Source organism: Enhydra lutris, unplaced genomic scaffold (assembly GCF_002288905.1).
Source record: "Enhydra lutris kenyoni isolate GAN:26980312 unplaced genomic scaffold, ASM228890v2 scaffoldscaffold36, whole genome shotgun sequence".
Classification (NCBI taxonomy): Eukaryota; Metazoa; Chordata; class Mammalia; order Carnivora; family Mustelidae; genus Enhydra; species Enhydra lutris.
The window spans coordinates 18803381-18822298 of record NW_019154120.1 but is presented as its reverse complement, the minus strand read 5'-3'; the positions used below and the strand labels follow the sequence as shown (position 1 = coordinate 18822298).

Sequence of the window (18918 nt, the reverse complement as noted above, 5' to 3'; positions counted from 1 at the left end):
AAGTGAGTAGCCCTTGTCCAATGGAAGATAATGCGTTATAATAAAAGAAAGTCTTTGGAATTCGAAGAGACCCAGGTTTAAATATCAGTTCTGCCAATTATTAACTTTGTGACCCTGGGCAATTTACTTAAGCTATTTGAAGCTCATTTGTAAAGTGGGGATAATAATATATTCCTCATGGGATTGCTGTCAGGATCAAGTCAGATAATGCAAGTAAAACAGTACAGAGCCTGACACATAGTAGGAGCTCAATAAATGGGTGGCTTTTATTTTGTGTTAATGGACTTATGCTATATTAGACATCGCTTGAATATAATATCACCAGGGACTTGGAAATGTTTTATGGATAGAGATTTCCTTTATTATGGCATTTGACCTATCTAGCTATAGCAGTTGGAATCATTCAAGATTTTAAATTTATCAAATATAAATATTTCCCCCATCTGGTTTCCCTTCCCTCAATTCTAAGTAGAATTGTAGCATACTAAAATTTCATGGTTTTGCATTGAATAGTATCTGAATTCACTTCAAAATCAGTTATAATTAAAAACAATTTTTATTCAAACTCTTGCCAGATATTGCTGAGTTACCTTTTCAGTGACAAAGAGTAAATAAATTGATTGATAGACCACTTGACAGTTGAAGAGCTTCTTTGACCTCGTGCTTGTGGTAATTTGCCAAAATAAAACTCAACTAAAATTGCAAGATAAAAGTGTGCCACATTGAAGGACAAACTGAAATGATGTAACTTTGAGAAATTGTTTCCTTCTATAGAACTAATGCCATTACATAGGAATGTATTTTGCCTATTTGTTGAAAACAAATTGTTTAAACATGTCTTAGGTATACAGGAATTGTGCAGATTTATATATAGGTTCATGCAAACAATACTTAGTGTATAAAGAAATTCACTAGATAAGGTTAAATTTCTTGAGGCTAAAAGAGAAGACAAAGTTTAACAGTTCTAACAGTGATTTTTAACAGTTACAACTATTTGGAAATTTAAGGTGAAAAAGTACTTTTAATTTTAAAAAGTTTTAAAAGCTTTGGAAAATGAAGTTTTAAACCCAACGCTGCATAAATGTACAAATATAATTCTATTAGTGTTAAAATACTTTTCACTGAGATCATTCATTAAAATGTTTTTGATTTTGCTCACATCCAGTTTATTCAGTATTTAATTCATTACTTGGTTTGTGGTTTTTCTCTTGTAAATAAATGTGGCTTGTATATTTCCTAGCTTTATTTTGTGATGAACTTTCTAGTTTTTAAACACCTCAGCAACTGACCTGTTTCCTATTTTTTCATTTGGCTCCGTTTCCTTCTCAGGTCAGAGAAGCCGCCCAGGCCCTGCTTCTCGCTGAACTGCGAAGAATTGAGCAGGCAGGACGGAAGGAAGCCATCGATGCCTGGGCCCCTTATTTACCTCAGTATATGGACCACGTCATATCACGTAAGAGTTCTCTACAAAGCTTTACATGCTTAAACATACAGAAGTTCTAAACTCATAGATATGCTTGTTACTGCCTCTCAATAAAAGTGAGTCATTTAAAATGAAAATAAGGGAGCCTTGAATTCTACGTGTTCACTTTCCGAAGCCCTGTGGTTTGGAGTTTGGTTTAAAAGAATACATCTAAATACTCTCTGATGGACAGACCTCTTACGAAATTAATCCCCAATCAAAAAGTCCTACTCTGTTTCACAGTAACATCTGTCTCTGTTGCATGATTATGTTCGCGGATGCTGGCTTGTAGATCCGATCTGATGGTGTGCACGTGCAGTATAAGGCAGGGCCTTTCGAAGTTGAGGTTGGAATTGTGAATCCTTAAGAAGTAAAAATTGGGTAGATTTAGACCAGTATACTCTTGGGAAAGAAAATTAGCAAGGATTTTGACAGACAAATCTTTCAAAAGAATATAATTTGAATGGACTGAGAAAGGTCTTTGGAAAAATTGTTGGAAGTGGTTCAATGTTTTTTGTAGAATCAGACCTTTGTGATCCTGCTGCTAGGTCAAGTGGTCATTGAAGAAAAGTTGTATTATGCTATTGTAGTTTTTTTCTTTTTAGAAAAGTGTGCTTCATCCCCAATTCATCATTTGATTGATTTTTTTTTCTTCTTCTTCCCTTTTTTTAAAAAAGATTGTTTATTCATTTATTTCACAGAGAGAGAGAAAATAAGCAGGGGGAACAGCAGAGGGAGAGGGAGAAGCAGGCTCCCCACTGAGCAGGGAGCGCCATGCAGGGGTTGATCCCAAGACCCTGGGATCATGACCTGAGCTAAAAGCAGATGCTTAACTGACTGAGCCACCCAGGTGCCCCGATTCTTTATTCTTCTAGAGAAGAATTCAGAATTAAAGTTTTAAACTGTTATATTGAATATAAGATAAAATCAGTTTTACTTTTTAGGTTAAATTCTCAATGAAACTTAAAATCTTTTACTATGAAAATTTGGCCTAGGTTTTAGATGGATTCATTTTAAATGATTTTGGCCAATACCAAATTCTTAGTTAATAAGATACTCACTGTACATGTCAAGACAGACAATACTTATTGTATAAGAAGGATATGAAAACAAGATTCAAAAAGGACTATAATTGTTATACCTGGTATAAGTCTACCAGATGTTTGTCAGTGGTGACTCTAGTGGTTGTTTTTAGGTATTTGACCTTTGATATTTAACCTTTCTCAGCCTCACTTTTATCATAGATGAAATGAAGATGATAGTGAGACCGTAGGGTTATTCTGAGTTTGGAATGAGTTAATCTTTGGTAAGCATATGGAACAATGCCTAGGTAAAGATTTTTATATTAAGTACGTTCATAATCTGTAAAAATGCAAACAATGTGTTTTACATATGACCATAACATCACACATTAACAACACTAATAAAAATTCTTTAATCTGTTTAGGTAACAGAATTTACTGAGATAATACTGATTTTCATTTGCTTACTAGGAATTTTTCCATTTTAATAAAAGGAAATTGAAAGACCAGAGTCTTTAAACATATGGACTCTATGAAAGGTATTAGGCTTACTTACTTAAATGTGTATAGGTTTTAATATCTTCTACAATGTAAAAAAATGTTTAAAAGAATAAGACTAGGATGAAAAAAGCTTTGCTTTTGAGCATTTGAAGAATCCTGAACAGTCCTATTTGTTCAGTCACTTGTGGCCCTCAGCTTCAGAATATTCTGAAAAACAGAATTAGCTCATCAGCTCATAGTAAACCTTATTGAATAAAAGATGCCCCAATTTAAGGACAAGCTATGAGATGACATTGTATGAAAGGAGGATTAGCTCAAATATCTACTCATTCCTCTACCCCCAACACCATTTTAAGATCTAAGGATGCTGGAGGAAGCAAGATGCTCCAATTAAAGGACAAACCTAGGCTGAAGGTGTGAAACAGTAGCAAATCATTAGAGATCCTTTTGAAAGGACAACGCTGATATGGAAGTATGAGGAACTGTTTCAGGACACCTTTGTTTGGAATGGACTACAGTGGGAGAGTGGACTGAAGTAGACTGAGAAGCTACTACAGAAGGGAAATGGGACCCAGACCTAAATGTAGATAGAGTAGAATAAAAGGTATTTCTAAAGCTTGATTACAGATTACATATCAGGATCTAAGGAAAACACCAAAGATGTGTACAGTGTTGTGTTCTTGACAGTTTGGGAAGAAAGATATCTTTAATGATGGTGGTGAATTCCATTTTATTTTCTTTTTCCTGGAAAGAAGAGAATGAGTTAGCTGCAAGATAAAGGTGTAATATGGTCTCAGATTACTCCCTGAAGCAATGATGAAAATGTATATGTTGCTAGGTGAGAGGTCTATTAGAGGGTCCCGAGAGGATACAGTATAAGTAAAATAATGACAATGCCTACCATTAATTGAACACTCTCTCTGTCAGGCTTTTGCTAAGTGCCTGGTCTGTGTTACTTCATTAAGCCACTGCAGTTAGCCTGTAAAGTAGCACTCGTGTCACTACCAGCCCCCACTTTTTTCCCCCAGATGAGTTAGTTGAGGCCAAGAGATTAAAGAACTTTCTTAAGGTTCTTCAGTTACTGAGTGACTGTCAGACTACAAAACTGATTTCCCTCACCACCATTTATTCTGTCTTGCTTCCTCTGGCATCCTTAGATCTTGAAATGGTGTTCGGGGTAGAGGATTGAATAGATTTGAGCTAATCCTGCTTTCACACAATGTCATTTGTAGCCATATTAAACTTAACAACAACAACAACAATAACTTGGAGGAGAAACGTGCAACTGTGAGAAAATTACTCTTCATTGTGAGGAAATGGTTCTCATCATTGTTTAAGCATAAACTAGGTTGTTCTTAGGTCAGATTTAAATCTTTCCATTTATGTAAATTGAAGTCCTTTTAGTTACCTATAGTATCCTGGAGTTCCTTATAAATTAACTGAATATTGGCTTACTTAAAATTTTAATCTTATCATCCTGTTATTTTTAGTGAAAGAATAAACATGCAGTCTACATATAATTAAAACAGCTTATACTAACGACTCTTTCTATAATATAGTAATCTATTCTGGAACTTTTACATTGTCTGAGTGTAAAATGAGTTTGCTTTACTGGGAGCTTTCTGTTTTAATAAAAGAATGTCAAGCTGAAGGAGTAAGGATTCTGAATGTGTGAAAGGAGAAGAAAGCATACAACAAATGAGAAATGACCACATAGGGCTGTTGAACAGATTTGCTGTCCAAAGGGATCAAAAGGTTATGGAGCCAGCTGGTGGACAGCCCACACCTGCCATAACGTGTTCATAGGGCAGTCGCCTCTATCATGGTCAGTAGTATTTGCGGGGATGATTTTCGTAGCAAGTTAACAGCATAAAATGTTCTTTTAGGAACTTAAAACCTATTTTTAGCATAAGAATCTTCTTACTTAAGTAGGTAAAATATTAAAGGTAAAATATTTACTTTGGTAAATGCACTATTCATTAGATATTTTCTTATAATTTAATCAGCCTAAGCATTTAAAAATGTGCAGTAATTACCTAGGCAATATTGGCAGCTCCTAAGTTATGACCCAGAGTCCCTTCGTTGGATGTTTGTCTGAGACCCAGAAAATGCTTTTGCTTGAAGAGCAGAATGTGCTACTAGGCTGATGGGCTTTGAAGGCCCCTTCATCGTACAGCTCTGGAGCCTGAGGTTTAAAATGGGAAGTAACCCTTCTCTGACTCCGCAGTCAGTAAGTAATTGAGCTGGGACTAAGATGACAACTCAAGTCCACTGGTCATAGTGAGTGGGGTCTTCTGGAATTGTATTTAGGTACATTATGTAATAAAAGCCTTTTGTAGGTTTGTCTGAGAACCTAAGGAAAGCAAGGGGCCAGAAGCCAGTTGCTTTTCTTAGGACTGCGGAGAGTAGTAAAGGAGAAACTTCTGGACAGCACCCAGCACGGCCGATTATACGCGTAGTGAGTGTTGGCTGACTGACCCCTTTCCTTTGCTGTGTTGGTTTCTCTACTTTTGTTCTCCTTATTGTCACTGTTTCAGAATCACTTGAATTTGTATTGCTCAGAGATTCTGGCCGTAGACCAGAAATCACTGGGGAGGAAAAAGGAGCAATAGTCTGCCTTAACTGAAAAGCCAGTTCACAAATTTTCATAAAAGCCAAGTCCTTGTTGAGTGATTTGAGAATTTTGCTTCAGGTAATGGAGTTCTGTCCCAGATCGGGTTAGGAAACATTTTATCCCTTATAAATGCAGGCAGTATGTGAACTTTCGATGCCTGATTTCTGATTGAAAATTTGAGGATAATTGCATTGTGATTCTTACTGTAATGGCTACAGGACTGGAATTCTGAATATTTCGTACATTCTAGTGATAATGACTTATATAAATATTGTAAATGTTTTCTGAGTTATCACTCTTTCTCATGTATTTATAATCATGCTTATGTTACAAAATACTTTTTAGAAATTCTGTTGCTTATTTTTAGTAAGAAAGGGTTAATGTTATTTTGTGAAATGTGTTATAATCCAAATGAAGATGAAATGTTTAAGTTGTCTCAGATTTACTTTGAAGGGAAGATATTGTGTAGAACCCACCTTTATATATTTCTTTTTGTGACATTCTACATGTAGCATTTTGATAATTGACTTTTTTATGAGGTCAAGCTCCTGCTAGTTTATGAAATACACCCGCGTTTGCCCTTCGTTCCAGGCAGTGACTACTCGGAGGTAAATGCTGATGGTTCCTGATTTCCTTTGGCCTGTGATGCAGGGTGACCTTATAGGGCATGAGGTCACAAGCGTAATTATTTCTCGTACATTGTATTCTGCTTGCACACTGTGGCTCATCTCCTCCTTTAATTTCAGAAACATTAAACACATAAAAGTTACTACCATTATATAAATAAAAATCTCTTCTAAAGAGGGTGCTATTGTAATTTTATGCAGTTATGACCAATGTAGTATTAATTTGCAAATTTATCATCTCAGATATTGATAGAAGGATGTGTAACACATCGTGTTTAATACGTATTGATGTCATCAGAAAGAACAATCCTTTGTTCTTATCGAGGCCCTGCCTTTTTAGCTTCCTTTTGTGCTAAGGTTACCAGGGTTAGGCTCGTCTTTTTTATCCCCCTTGGAAACAGAATAGGATTTCTTTGTTCAGTGAAAGACACTCCTAGTAAATGTTTTGGGTTTGACTTTCAACAAGCCACACTGTAGTACCTATTTTAACCTGGAATTGAAGTCACTTTCTGATGATTATAAGGTAGTGGTCATTCTGAGCACAAATGTGGATGGACCAACAATATACAAGAAGGTAAGATGGAACTATATATTATAGAGTAGTGGAAAGGTTTCTTGTAGCTAGTAAAAATTTAAATATTAATGCATTCTGTGGTAGGCAGATATTTTCAGGGTTTGCTGGGGAAAGGATGGGGAAAGGCTAGGAACGGTGTTTGCTAAATAGGATTTAAGTGAGTCCCTCCTCTACCCCCAAAGGCCTTAACACAGCATTCCTTCCTTCCTTTCTTTTTTTATAAATGACTCAGTTATTTGGAGCTCTCTAACAGCCTTCTAAGGAATGATTTTCTAGATAACTGACGGTTTAAAAGTCACTAAATGCTTGGATTTTTAAAAAATGTTAACTCTTTTTATTGAAATAGTTCATCTGTTTCTGGCTTTTTAAACATCTTCTCAATAGCCAGAGTTGTTGTTTTGGCCTGTGTTGTATAATTACCACCATTTGCTTATTGAAGAGAGTAGACTTGTTTATCTGAACATAAAAGGACCCAGACTGAACTGCCTCTTAACTTTCATATTTTTAAAAGATAACTTTCCTTCTTCCTCTTTTTACTGTGTAGGAATCGTTAACAATTTTTGCTGGTTGGGCTGTTTTGTCTCACCCCCAGGAGCTTTTGCCCCTGGTGTCTAATTTACTGTTATCACTGTTTTGGGAGTGTGGAAGCCAGGCAGCCAAACTTATTTGAGTTAAATATAAAATAAGAGTAAATTGGCTAAGAATAAGAGCTCTCTGATGGGGGGAAAAAATTCCCTAAGCTTTAGTGTAAGCACTTTGTGGTGTCTCTGTTGACTCCTTACATTCTGCTTACTTGACTACTTTCTCAGGTCTTTTGTTGCATTCCGAGTGTATCTTTCTTTTTCAGAAAAAATATTCTAATTAGATGTGGGGAAAAGGAAAATCATTTGGTTGCTTACGAAGAACTGAGAATTCTAAAATAGCCTTTTTGTAATGAACGCCCACTTTGCGAATCTGCTGAAACGAAAAGATGAGGTTTGCTCAGAAGTATCTGTGGTTGTTACCTTGTATTCACAGAGCCAGTTGGAAGTGTGCATTGTGAATAGAAAGGGAAAGTACTGAATTATGACTAAGTGATTTACAGAAAAAGGACTTGATGTTCTGTGGAAGTTTTTATATTAAGAGGCAGTAGGGTTTGTCTTAAGACAAACTATATTATGCAAAGTGCTCTGTATCTGTGTGTATCTGTTTGTGGTGTTAAGTGGGGACCTAAGGGATTTGTTTCTCTTTTTTCTTCTAAAGTATCAGAGCTATGGGGCTTAAGCGTAAGCACTCCAGACTGATCATGTATTTAACAGCATTAAACTGTCGTACTTACCTTTATTTGCCTACTAACCTGATGAATAACTAAATTTCTTCTTACTCAGTCTCAACTATTTAAAGGAAAATTCTTTAGTTCCATGTGACTTGAGTTCTTGGAGGTGATATGTAAAATCTCGCAATTGTCCTTAAATCCTTTTTTTACAGGTCTTGGAAATTAGAGTAGTAAAATGGCAAATTAAAAATGAAAGTGTTACTGGATCGATTGGTTATTTAGACTTTACCTCTTAGTAAACAGAACTCTGTTATCAGGCAGTGCTGTGGGTTAGGAACTCCACAGGAATAAGGAACTTCACACTGAAGTCCTCTGTATACGAATATACCAGCAGTCTGGTTTCCAGTTATCACCAAGCGCCCTGGGACAGTTCCCAGCCTGTGCAACAAAGCAGGAGTAGTGCCTGAGGAAATTGAGTAACTTCTTCCTTGCGTGACAGTGAGAGACTGGGGGATTCCGTTAGGTGCGGCACTCCTTGCCTGCATCTTTCTCTCATGCCTCTGGCCCCTGTGGAGAAGCTTTGGAGCCGAAAGGATTTGAAATAGTTGAGGCTATTTTCTCATTCCCCCTTCTTTTTCCCTTTCACAAGTCTGTCTCCCTCCTTTCAGTGTGGTTACCTCTCCTACAGTTGTAGTTGGTGGCCAGACCCCTAGGAGGCACGGCTGACTTCCTTTGGGGTCTTTGTACACTTGCTGCGTGCTTTAAGGAGTTGAAGTGTCTTAAGCCTATGAAGACTGCTTTACAAAAGAAAAACTCATTGAACCTGTGACACGCTCTTGAAAAAAAAACGGTGTTCAAATTGAAGTGCCTGATATACCTTTAGCTGAGTTTCTCGTGGCCTCTGCTATAATAAATTACCTAATATTAGTTGCTACGAAGAGTATGATATTGATTTGTGCCATTAGTCTCTTGCTGATTTGCTGAGGAACAAAAATTTATAATGCTAATGGAAATAAAGTACTTTACAAAACACTGCCCACGAATACCGGAACATGTCTTTGTAATAGAACTAGTGTCTAGTAAGCTTTCAGATTTAAATTTTCCTTATTCTAGTACAGATTATTCCAGTACAGGAGCTCAGAGTCCTGTTCAACTTGTTTTTACAAAACAAAAAGCAGAGTTGGTTATCCTATGATGTTTTAAATCTTGGACACCTAATATGCATGCACAAATCCAGTTTTGATTGGATTGTAAGATATGATTTTATGCCATATTTCTAATTTTATTATCTCTTTATTGACTGGATATTATATGTAACTGCATTGTTTTAATATTTTAGTTTGAAACCTTATTGTGATCTGCATGTGACGAAGTAGTCAATAGTTTGGAAGGAAAACAGTAATTTAGTTACTGCAAGAAAATTATGTGAACCTATTTTACCTCTGATACTTTAATTGTAATAGCTAATTGTAGATTTTGTTTGAGTGTTACTGTTAAGTTCTGGGATTAAAATGATCAAGGTATACTAAAATATCTTTGCTGAGTCCATTCTTCCCTTCCTCTTCCTGCTTCTTTGCAGGGAAGTTTGGTATTTTATATTTTATTTTTCATTAGTATTGTCCTAATGATTTATTACTTCTGGTATCTATTTTTTGTTAAGCAGATTTTGAGACAAATAAGTGTTTTAATATTTATAAATGGTTTTATTGTGCATGACATTTGCAGACTTGGTTAATATTTTAGCACTTCTAGTACACAAACATAAAGAAAAAAAATTTGTTTTATTGGTTTGAGCACCCGAATTGACCCTGGCAAGATTGAGATTGATCTGGTTCCTTTCAGCCTATTAAATGCCAATCCAGTCATCTGTAACAATACTTAGTATTTTTGTAATTTTTCTGTACATATTTTCTGTGTTTGTTCTGTGCAACTTACTCATCACTTGAAAAGGTTTTCATTCCTTGATTTAGAGATGAAAAGAGCCGCGACCACCTATTTTATTGCTTGTTGTTTTTAAAAATTGTTCTTACAGTTAATGTCTGAGCTGTAATCATGGTTCTGTTTCTGGAAGCCTTATGAAAGGACTTTACATTTTACTGAGAAATGATGATGAGGCTTCTATCTGAAGTGTGTACTTGTGCTAAAGAACACTCAGCCCTAGGGAGTGGAAATGGAAGAGGAGGGATGGTTCTTACCACATGAGTATTCCTGCTGATTTTAAGATGGCTAATGAAATAACATCCTTCCAATAATTAACCAACATTAAACAAATTCTGGCATAGCTCATGGGTACAGAGACATAATAAATTAGCTTATAGACACTTCTCTGTCACAGGTATGAAGTGAAGAAGGCTTTTTCTCTTCTGTGCTAGAGGGTGGTTGGCGGGTCTTACTCAGGTTTGGTTTGGTTTTGATTTTTGCTTGTTTGCTCTTTCTCTTAAAGCAAAGCTGGTCTTTGGAACAAATAATATGGAAGTCAGAGGAACTGAACTCGAAATGAATCTCTGAATTCTGGGTGGTAGGTAGAGGATTGAACATTTGTAGTCTTAACCTAAAGCATCATGGTACCTCTTATAACGTATTTACGTAGGGTTTAAAATGACTACATAATCTCAGATGTGACCTGTTTTAAGATGTGATCAGGATTACGAGACCATCCCAAGCTTTTCCCATATAGAAGTTGGTTGGGCACTTGGGGTTGGAAGCCTTTCCTATTCCGTTTCATCACTGGCCACTGTTGTGGAGAAGGGATTCCAGTGTAGTGATTCTCAAATGGAAGGGGGAGAGGCAGGAGAGAGGAGTTTCAAAAGGTGATTATCCCGAATACTACCTCCTCCTCAACTGAGGATCTGTCTGCGTTCATTTCATAGTTCCTCAGATGGCAGTAATTAGGGAGGAAAATACCGTTTTTTCACATGATTTTTCTAATGACTGATGAGCAACTAATTTATGGAACCAGATTACTAGCTGGGAAGTCCGATGGTAAAGGGGTATCAGAAGATCTGGCACATTGTGCTGCTTCACTGAGCAATAGCTCTAAGGCCCAGAGAGGTGACCAGCTCTGTACATCCTTGTCTTCTTCAGTCTCTTTTTATGCGAAAGGAGGGGAATGAACAAATCTATAGTAACTTATATATGAAATCTTAACCACAGTCACAATATATAAAACAGGTAAATAATATTAAGTAGTTTCTTTCGGCAGTTTAAATCTTTGGGTTTTTTTTTTTTAAGTGAAAAATAAATCATTTCTTGTGTATTGAAACCCTCATGCTCTTCTCTTGACTTCTGAGAATCTACCTAGCACAGTCAAAAACTGCTTCACTATTTGTTCCCTAAATGCCTCTTGTTCTAACAAATGAGACCCCCCCCCCCCACACACACACATCCATACACCCGATACAGGCAGGATCACGAACTCCCTTATATATTGGCAATTCCTAAAATTTGTTACTATGCAGGACAATCTTTAGTTTCTGTATCCTTCTAATGGTTCTGTATGGCATCCGGTGAAGAAGTCTTGCTGCTTCTCCAGCAGATGCCTGTGGTCTTACAGAGCTTCATGGCAGCATGTGCCTAGGGGAGTGCTAGCCTAGTGTGTGCTTTCAGCATCTTGCCTGAAATAGTTGCCTCCTGGAAGCACAGAAACAATTTTGAATATCCTACGTTAATGTTTGATACATACTTTATTATTTTGATTTAAAAGTGCTCATCTTTCAGATATGATTAGCCAACTGTCTGGCTTTAGAACTTACCTGTATAATGTGAGTATGGATTTATACATGTTCAGTCATCTTTTTTTTAAATAATTTTTTATTTTTTAATTAACATATAATGTATTATTAGCCCCACGGTACAGGTCTGTGAATCACCAGGTTTACACACTTCACAGCACTCACCATAGCACATACCCTCCCCAATGTCCATAACCCCACCCCCCTCTCCCTCCCCCCCTACCCCCTGGCAACCCTGTTTGTTTTCAGTCATTTCTTAATAGCCATGATCCACTTGACAAACCTCTATAATAATCACTTCTTGCTCATGTGGCTTAATGAATAGTCATTGGATGAGACTCAGTATGTTAATTTAGATATCCTTTTTCCCCTCCCCAAGGCAAAAGTGCGATAATGTTTCTATACTATGTGTATATGTAATCAGTAAATTTACTTGTATGCCTTCTTAAGCATGTTATTTGAGTTTGGATTATTTTTTTCCTCTCATGCTAAATATTTAAAGACCCATTTTACAAGAGATTTTGTTTTAGATTGAATTTTTGGTTAAGGAGTTCTTAGGTAATTCTGTACATTCTTGTCTCCTTTTTTTTTTTTTTTTTTTTTTTTTAAAAAAAAAAAAAAACAACACATTGGCTGTATATGGCTTGCAGCCTTGTTGGGTTGCGTGGGAGGATCATGATCCACGACAGGAATATTCATTCTTCAAGTTAACTGTTCAGGCGGATGAATAGGATAACAGAGAGGAGTTACTTTTTTGTTTTGTTTTGTTTTGTTTTTGTTTTTGGCCAAAGCATATTTAAATGCTTCTTACAAAAGCAGGCTTACCTTTTTCCTTCCTATTAATTATGTGCTGATCATCTTTAGTAGTGATTTGTAGAGGGGAGAAAACACATCAAATAGGGATCGTCTTAAAGGAATTGTATTAACCTTTACTACTAATCAGTAAATCCTTTTTTCTTAATTCCTCTTGGAATCACTGCATAATGTCAGGATGGGTTGAGAAATGATGTATTTGAATGCCAAGCGTAACTTTATAGATTAGTTTGGGATAAAATATATATGCGTTTTCCTATTCATTTTTAAAAACTTTGTATTTTAGAATATTTCAAACATACATAAAAGTAGAGAGTAATATAATGAACCTCCGTGTACCTGGTGTCTAGTTTAATGGTTATTAACTCATGGACAGTCTAATTTTATGTGTCCCCCACCCCCAAATACCTGTCCCCCAATTTTAAACAGTTCTTAGATACAATATCCCCTTATCTATAAATACTTCAGTTTGTATCTTAAAAGCAAGGGTTCTTTTATATAGGTATGTACATGCACACACACACACACACACACACACACACACACATAAATACAATACCATTAAAATGTGAAAAATAATTAAAATGTCTTAATTTTGTCTAATAACTCAGTTAATATTTATATTTCCCTTATAGTCTCATAATTCCTTTTTACAGTTTGTTCATTCAGTTTAGATCCCAATAAAAGTCCATATATTATGTGGTTTATATGTCTTTTATGTTTCATTTAATCCATCAGATTCCTATCAGTCAATCAATTAATCAATCAGTCAGTCCACCATCTATCTACTTTCTCTGGCCACCTCTCTCCTGTGCTTTTCCTTGTGATTTGTTTGTGGTATAAATTGAGAAGTTTGTACTGTGTTGATCTCTGCCTTTATTTTCATTAGAGTGGTGAATCCTGTTAATCTGAATTCTAACATGCCTTTTTCATTTGTTAGCCAGAATACTTTTCTAAGGAGAAGTTTACCCTCATCACCAGTTGATATCCTGAGCTACACTTTAGGAATGACAGGATAAATGCTTGAGGTGATTTGTCTTACTTTTTAGCAGTGTTATGAATTCATGGATTAAAACATATTTATGTTGTGATCCATTGTAAGCAGTATTTAAATTGTTCTGTCTTTGGTCAGTGGGAGCCTCTGTAGTTCACTTCCGAATCCTTTCAAGTTGACCATATACTCTTTGATGGGTTACTTGCTGACAGGATTTCAAGGTTCATTGTGTGCATTTCCTGACTCATGCCTGAGTCAGCATGTAAGAGCCCTCTTCCTTTTAGTGGGAAATGGTATTTTAACTCACAAACTGAGTGCTAGATATGTTCTTTGCTATTTGGTCATTCTGGTGGACATACCTATGCATTTCTGTTTGGATCTTAAATTTATATAATATCTTGAGTATATATTGATACTTTCTGTTAAATTTAGTGCTATAGAATTTTTACTTAATTTCTTCATAGTTACATCTGTGTCTACTTCCCCAGTTTTTACAACCTTGTTTCTAAATGACATCCATGTAATCATTAATCTGCTTTTCCTCTACGGTAAACATACAGCAGTTTATTATAATGTCAGCATTACCACAATATGTTTACCATAAACGTTGTGTGGGGTTTTTGTATATGTTTTGCAGTTCTTTTCCTTAGGATATAATTCATTAAGGATGAATAGTTGAATCACGCTTAAAATCCCTGGGAATAGCTCCTCTGTGTGATTATACTACCCATGTGATACACATTGAAGTTCATTTCTTTCATTTCACTTTCAGTTATTTATTTTTTACTTTCAGTTTTTTGTTTTTTCAAATATGTCTTTCAAGAGTGTTTTCTAATCTTAATTTTATAGGTCGATTTTTAGATAGACATTTTTAAATTGTACTTTTTATGGTGATACAAAGCATTTACATAATTCCTAAGTCAAACAACAAAATAAAGTATATTCAGAGAAATTTAGCTTCTCTCCTTCCCAGTGCTCTTTACTCTATTTCCTTTCTCTTTGAAGATAGTAATTTCTTTTTAGTTTGGGGGTTATTCTCCTGTCTTCCCATTTGTGATATTTATAATTATGATAAAAATAGATGGGACATAAATTTACCATCTTAACCATTTCCAAATGTATGATTCAGTGGTGTTTAATATATTTACATTGTTATGGAACCAATCGCCAGAACGTCTCCATCTTGGAAAGTGATATTGAAACTCTGTACGTGTAAACTGTAACTCCCTATCTTTCCCCCACCCCAGTCCTTGGCCCCCAGCATTCTCTTTCTGTCTCTGAGGTTGACTACTCTGATACATTGTACAGCCAAAATCATACAGGTATTTGTGACTATCCTAGTTCACTTAGTATAGTGTCCTCCAGATTCAGCCATGTTGTACCCATTGTTAGACTTTCCTTTCATTTTAAAGCTAAATAATATTCCATTTTATGTATAGACCACATTTTGTTTATCCACTTATCTGTCAGTGGGCACTGGAGTTGCTTCCACCATTTAGCAAATAATGCTGCTATGAACATGAGAGTACAGATTCCTTTTCAAGATCTTGCTCTTGTTCTTTTAGATATATACCCAGAAATGGAATTCCTGAATTATATAGAAATTCAGTTTTTAATTTTTTTGAGAAACTAAATGTTGTTTTTCATAGCAGCTGCATCATTTTACGTTCCCGCCACATTACCAAGAGTTCTGATTTGTCCATATTCTTACCAAGTCTTGTAGTTTTTGTTTTATTGATAATACTTCACATCTGTCAAGATGGCTGCTATCCTTTGTGGTTTTGATTTGCATTTTCCTGATAATTAGTGATGTTGACCATCATTTCATATGCTTGTTGACCATTTGTATGTCTTCTTTGGAGAAATGTCTATTTAAATCCTTTGTCCATTTTTTGATTGAATTGTTTGTGTTTGCTGTTGTTGAGTTGTGGGAGTTCTTTACAGAATCTGGATATTAACCCCTTATTAGATATATGATTTATAGTTACCATCTCCCATTCTAAAGGTTGCCTTTTTACTCTGTTGATTGTGTTCTTTGATACATAGAAGTTTTTAATTTTGATATAGTCCAATTTATTTTTACTTGCCTGTGTTTTTGGTATCCTATCTAAGAAATTATTGTCAAATTCAATATCATGAAGCTTTTCTTCTATGTTTTCTTCTAAAAGTTCCATAGTTTTGGGTCTTATATTTAGGTCATTCAGCCATTTTGAGTTTATTTTTGTATATGGTGTAAGATAAGGGTGAACGTCATTCTTTTGCATGTAGTTATTCAGATTTCCCAGCAGCTTTTATTAAAAAGACTGCTCTTTCTTTGCTCCATGTTTTTAATGTAAGCAAATACATATATTTATATACCCCCTTTCTTAAATGGTAACGTACTACTATATATCTTCACCTAGCTTTTCTCATTTAACAACATATTATGGAGATCATGTACTAGAGACATCCCCTCTGCTCATTTATTGATTATGTGGTATTCCATTTTGTGGGTGGACCATGTTTTTTTCAACAAGTTTCCTATTGATGGATATTTAGGTTGTTTCCAGTTTTTGTTATTATGGATAGGGCTGCAGTGAATAGACTTGTGCGTATGTCTTTTCATTTGTTGATGGTGTATCTTAGATGCATTTCAAGAGGTGGGATTCCTGAGTCTAAGGATAAATGTATGTCTGCTTTGATCAGATATTACCAAGTTCTTTGCCATAGGAGTTATACGATTTTTTCATTCTTAGCAACTGTGTGTGTGAGGGCCTGTTTCTTCACATCATTTCCAAGAGAGTATATGTCATAGTTTTGGAATTTTGTGACTCGGATAAATGAAAAATGAAATTGTCTTATTTTCTTTTTTTCTTGTTAGGAATGAGTTTTGCATCTTTTCATATAAGTGTCTTTTGTAATTCTTTCAAATAGTTCATATCTCTGACTCCCTTTTATTTTTTTTCTTTTTCTTTTCTTTTCTTTTAAATTTTATTTTATCTTTTCAGTGTGCCAAGATTCATTGTTTATGCATCACACCCAGTGCTCCATGCTATATGTGCCCTCCTTAATACCCACCACCAGGTTCACCCATCCCCTCATCCTCCCACCCCCCTCCCTTCCAAAACCCTCAGTTTGTTTCTCAGAGTCCACAGTCTCTCATGGTTCATCTCCCCTTCCGATTTCCTCCAATTCACTTTTCCTTTCCTTTTCCTAATGTCCTCCATGCTATTCCTTATGCTCCACAAGTAAGTGAAACCGTATGACAATTGACTTTCTCTGCTTGACTTATTTCACTCAGTGTAATCTTCTCCAGTCCCATCCATATTGATAAAAAAGTTGGGTATTCATCCTTTCTGATGGAGGCATAATACTCCATTGTATATATGGACCATATCTTCTTTATCCATTCATCCGCTGAAGGGCATCTTGGCTCTTTCCACAGTTTGGCAATTGTGACCATTGCTGCTATGAACACTGGTGTAGAGATGGCCCTTCTTCCTCCTACATCTTTATCTGTGGGGTAAATACCCAGTAGTGCAATTGCAGGATCATAGGGAAGCTCTATTTTTAATTTCTTAAGGAATCTCCACACTGTTTTCCAAAGTGGCTGCACCAACTTGCATTCCCATCAACAGTGTAAGAGGGTTCTCCTTTCTCCGCATCCTCAACACTTGTTGTTTACTGTCTTGCTAATTTTGGCCATTCTAACTGGTGTAAGGTGGTATCACAGTGTGGTTTTGATTTGAATTTCCCTGATGGCTAATGATGATGGACATTTTTTCATGTGTCTATTAGCCATTTGTATGTCTTTTTTGGAGAAGCGTCTGTTCATGTGTTCTGCCCATTTTTTGACATTATTATCTATTTTTTGAGTGTTGAGTTTGAGGCATTCTTTATAGATCTTGGATATCAGCCCTTTGTCTGTAGTGTCATTTGCGAATATCTTTTCCCATTCCTTGTGTTGCCTCTTTGTTTTGTTGACTCTTTCCTTTGCTGTGCACAAGCTTTTTATCTTGATGAAGTCCCAAAGTTCATTTTCACTTTTGTTTCCTTTGCCTTTGGAGACATGTCTTAAAAGAAGTTGTTGTGGCCGGTGTGGAATAGGTTACTTCCTATGTTCTCCCCTAGGATTTTGATAGATTCCTCGAGGTCTTTTATCAATTTCGAGTTTATCTTTGTGTATAGTGTAAGAGAATGGTCAAGTTTCATTCTTCCTTATATAGCTGTCCAATTTTCCTAGCACCGTTTATTGAAGAGACTGTCTTTTTTCCACTGGATATTTTTTACTGCTTTGTTGAAGATTATTTGACCATAGAGTTGTGGGTCCATATTTGGACTTTCTACTCTGTTCCACTGGTCTATGTATCTGTTTTTGTGCCAGTACCATGCTGTCTTGGTGATCATAGCTTTGTGGTAAAGCTTGAAATCAGGCAATATGAAGCCCCCAATTTTGCTTTTCTTTTTCAACATTTCTTTAGCAATTCTCTGGCCCCCTTTTATATGGGATGGTTTGATTAAACCTTTATTTATCTATCTATAAGTTTCAAATATATTTGGTTATTTTTCTTTTTACTTTGCTTATGTGTTTCTTATTTTTCTCATAATCCTGTTTACTGACCCCCTGTCTTACAGTTTCAGGATTTTATGTCATAATTTTGGTACTAATTCTCCATGTTTTCTATCATTTCCAGTATTGTTCCCCATACATGTCAGTTGGAATTGGTCCTGCTTAATGGTATAAAGAATGGATATTTTCTTTCCCTATATGGCTATCTGCTTATCTCCAAAGCTCTCCAAAGCACTTACTATGCACTAAGGTTCTATATGTGGTTTTGTTATTTTTCTATTTCATCCCATTAGGTTGTGGCTAATTCACATTTTCATATTCAGCCATTAATGCCCTATCCCTTCTTTTTGAGGGTTCTCTTGTGTATTGTTTATTTTTCAAATGAAATTTATAATTGACTTGTTTAGTTCCAGGAGGAAAAAAACCTGATGGCATTCTTATTGGGATTCTATTTAATTTGTAAGCCAAGTTAAGGAGAATTTATAATATTGGATTCTATCCAGGAACATAGTAATGTCTTTTCATTTGTTCTGGTCTACTTTTTTGATATTTAGGAGATTTTAAATTTCCTTCTTATGATTTTGGACATATGTTAAGTTGTTGCTTAGTTAATTTTATTGTTCTTCCATTACAGCCTTTCACTGATTTTTGCTTGTATAGATGAATGCCATTGACTTTTGTTAGTTATATAGTCTGATACTATTATAAAATTTTCTTACTGATCGTGTAAGTTTTTCCATTGATTCTTTGGATTTTTCGAAATATATAATTATATTA

General features: G+C 35.6%; 1 protein-coding gene across 2 annotated transcripts in view; it reads left to right on the top strand.

Moving 5' to 3' along the window:
* The window catches only part of LOC111154249 (WD repeat domain 7), a 364619-nt gene that overhangs the window by 127484 nt on the left and 218217 nt on the right, over positions 1 to 18918 (top strand). For both annotated transcript variants that reach the window (XM_022513750.1, XM_022513748.1), the window contains one exon: positions 1330 to 1453. In XM_022513750.1, coding sequence (XP_022369458.1) covers positions 1330 to 1453 — 124 coding nt within the window. The remainder of the gene's footprint in view (positions 1 to 1329; positions 1454 to 18918) is intronic.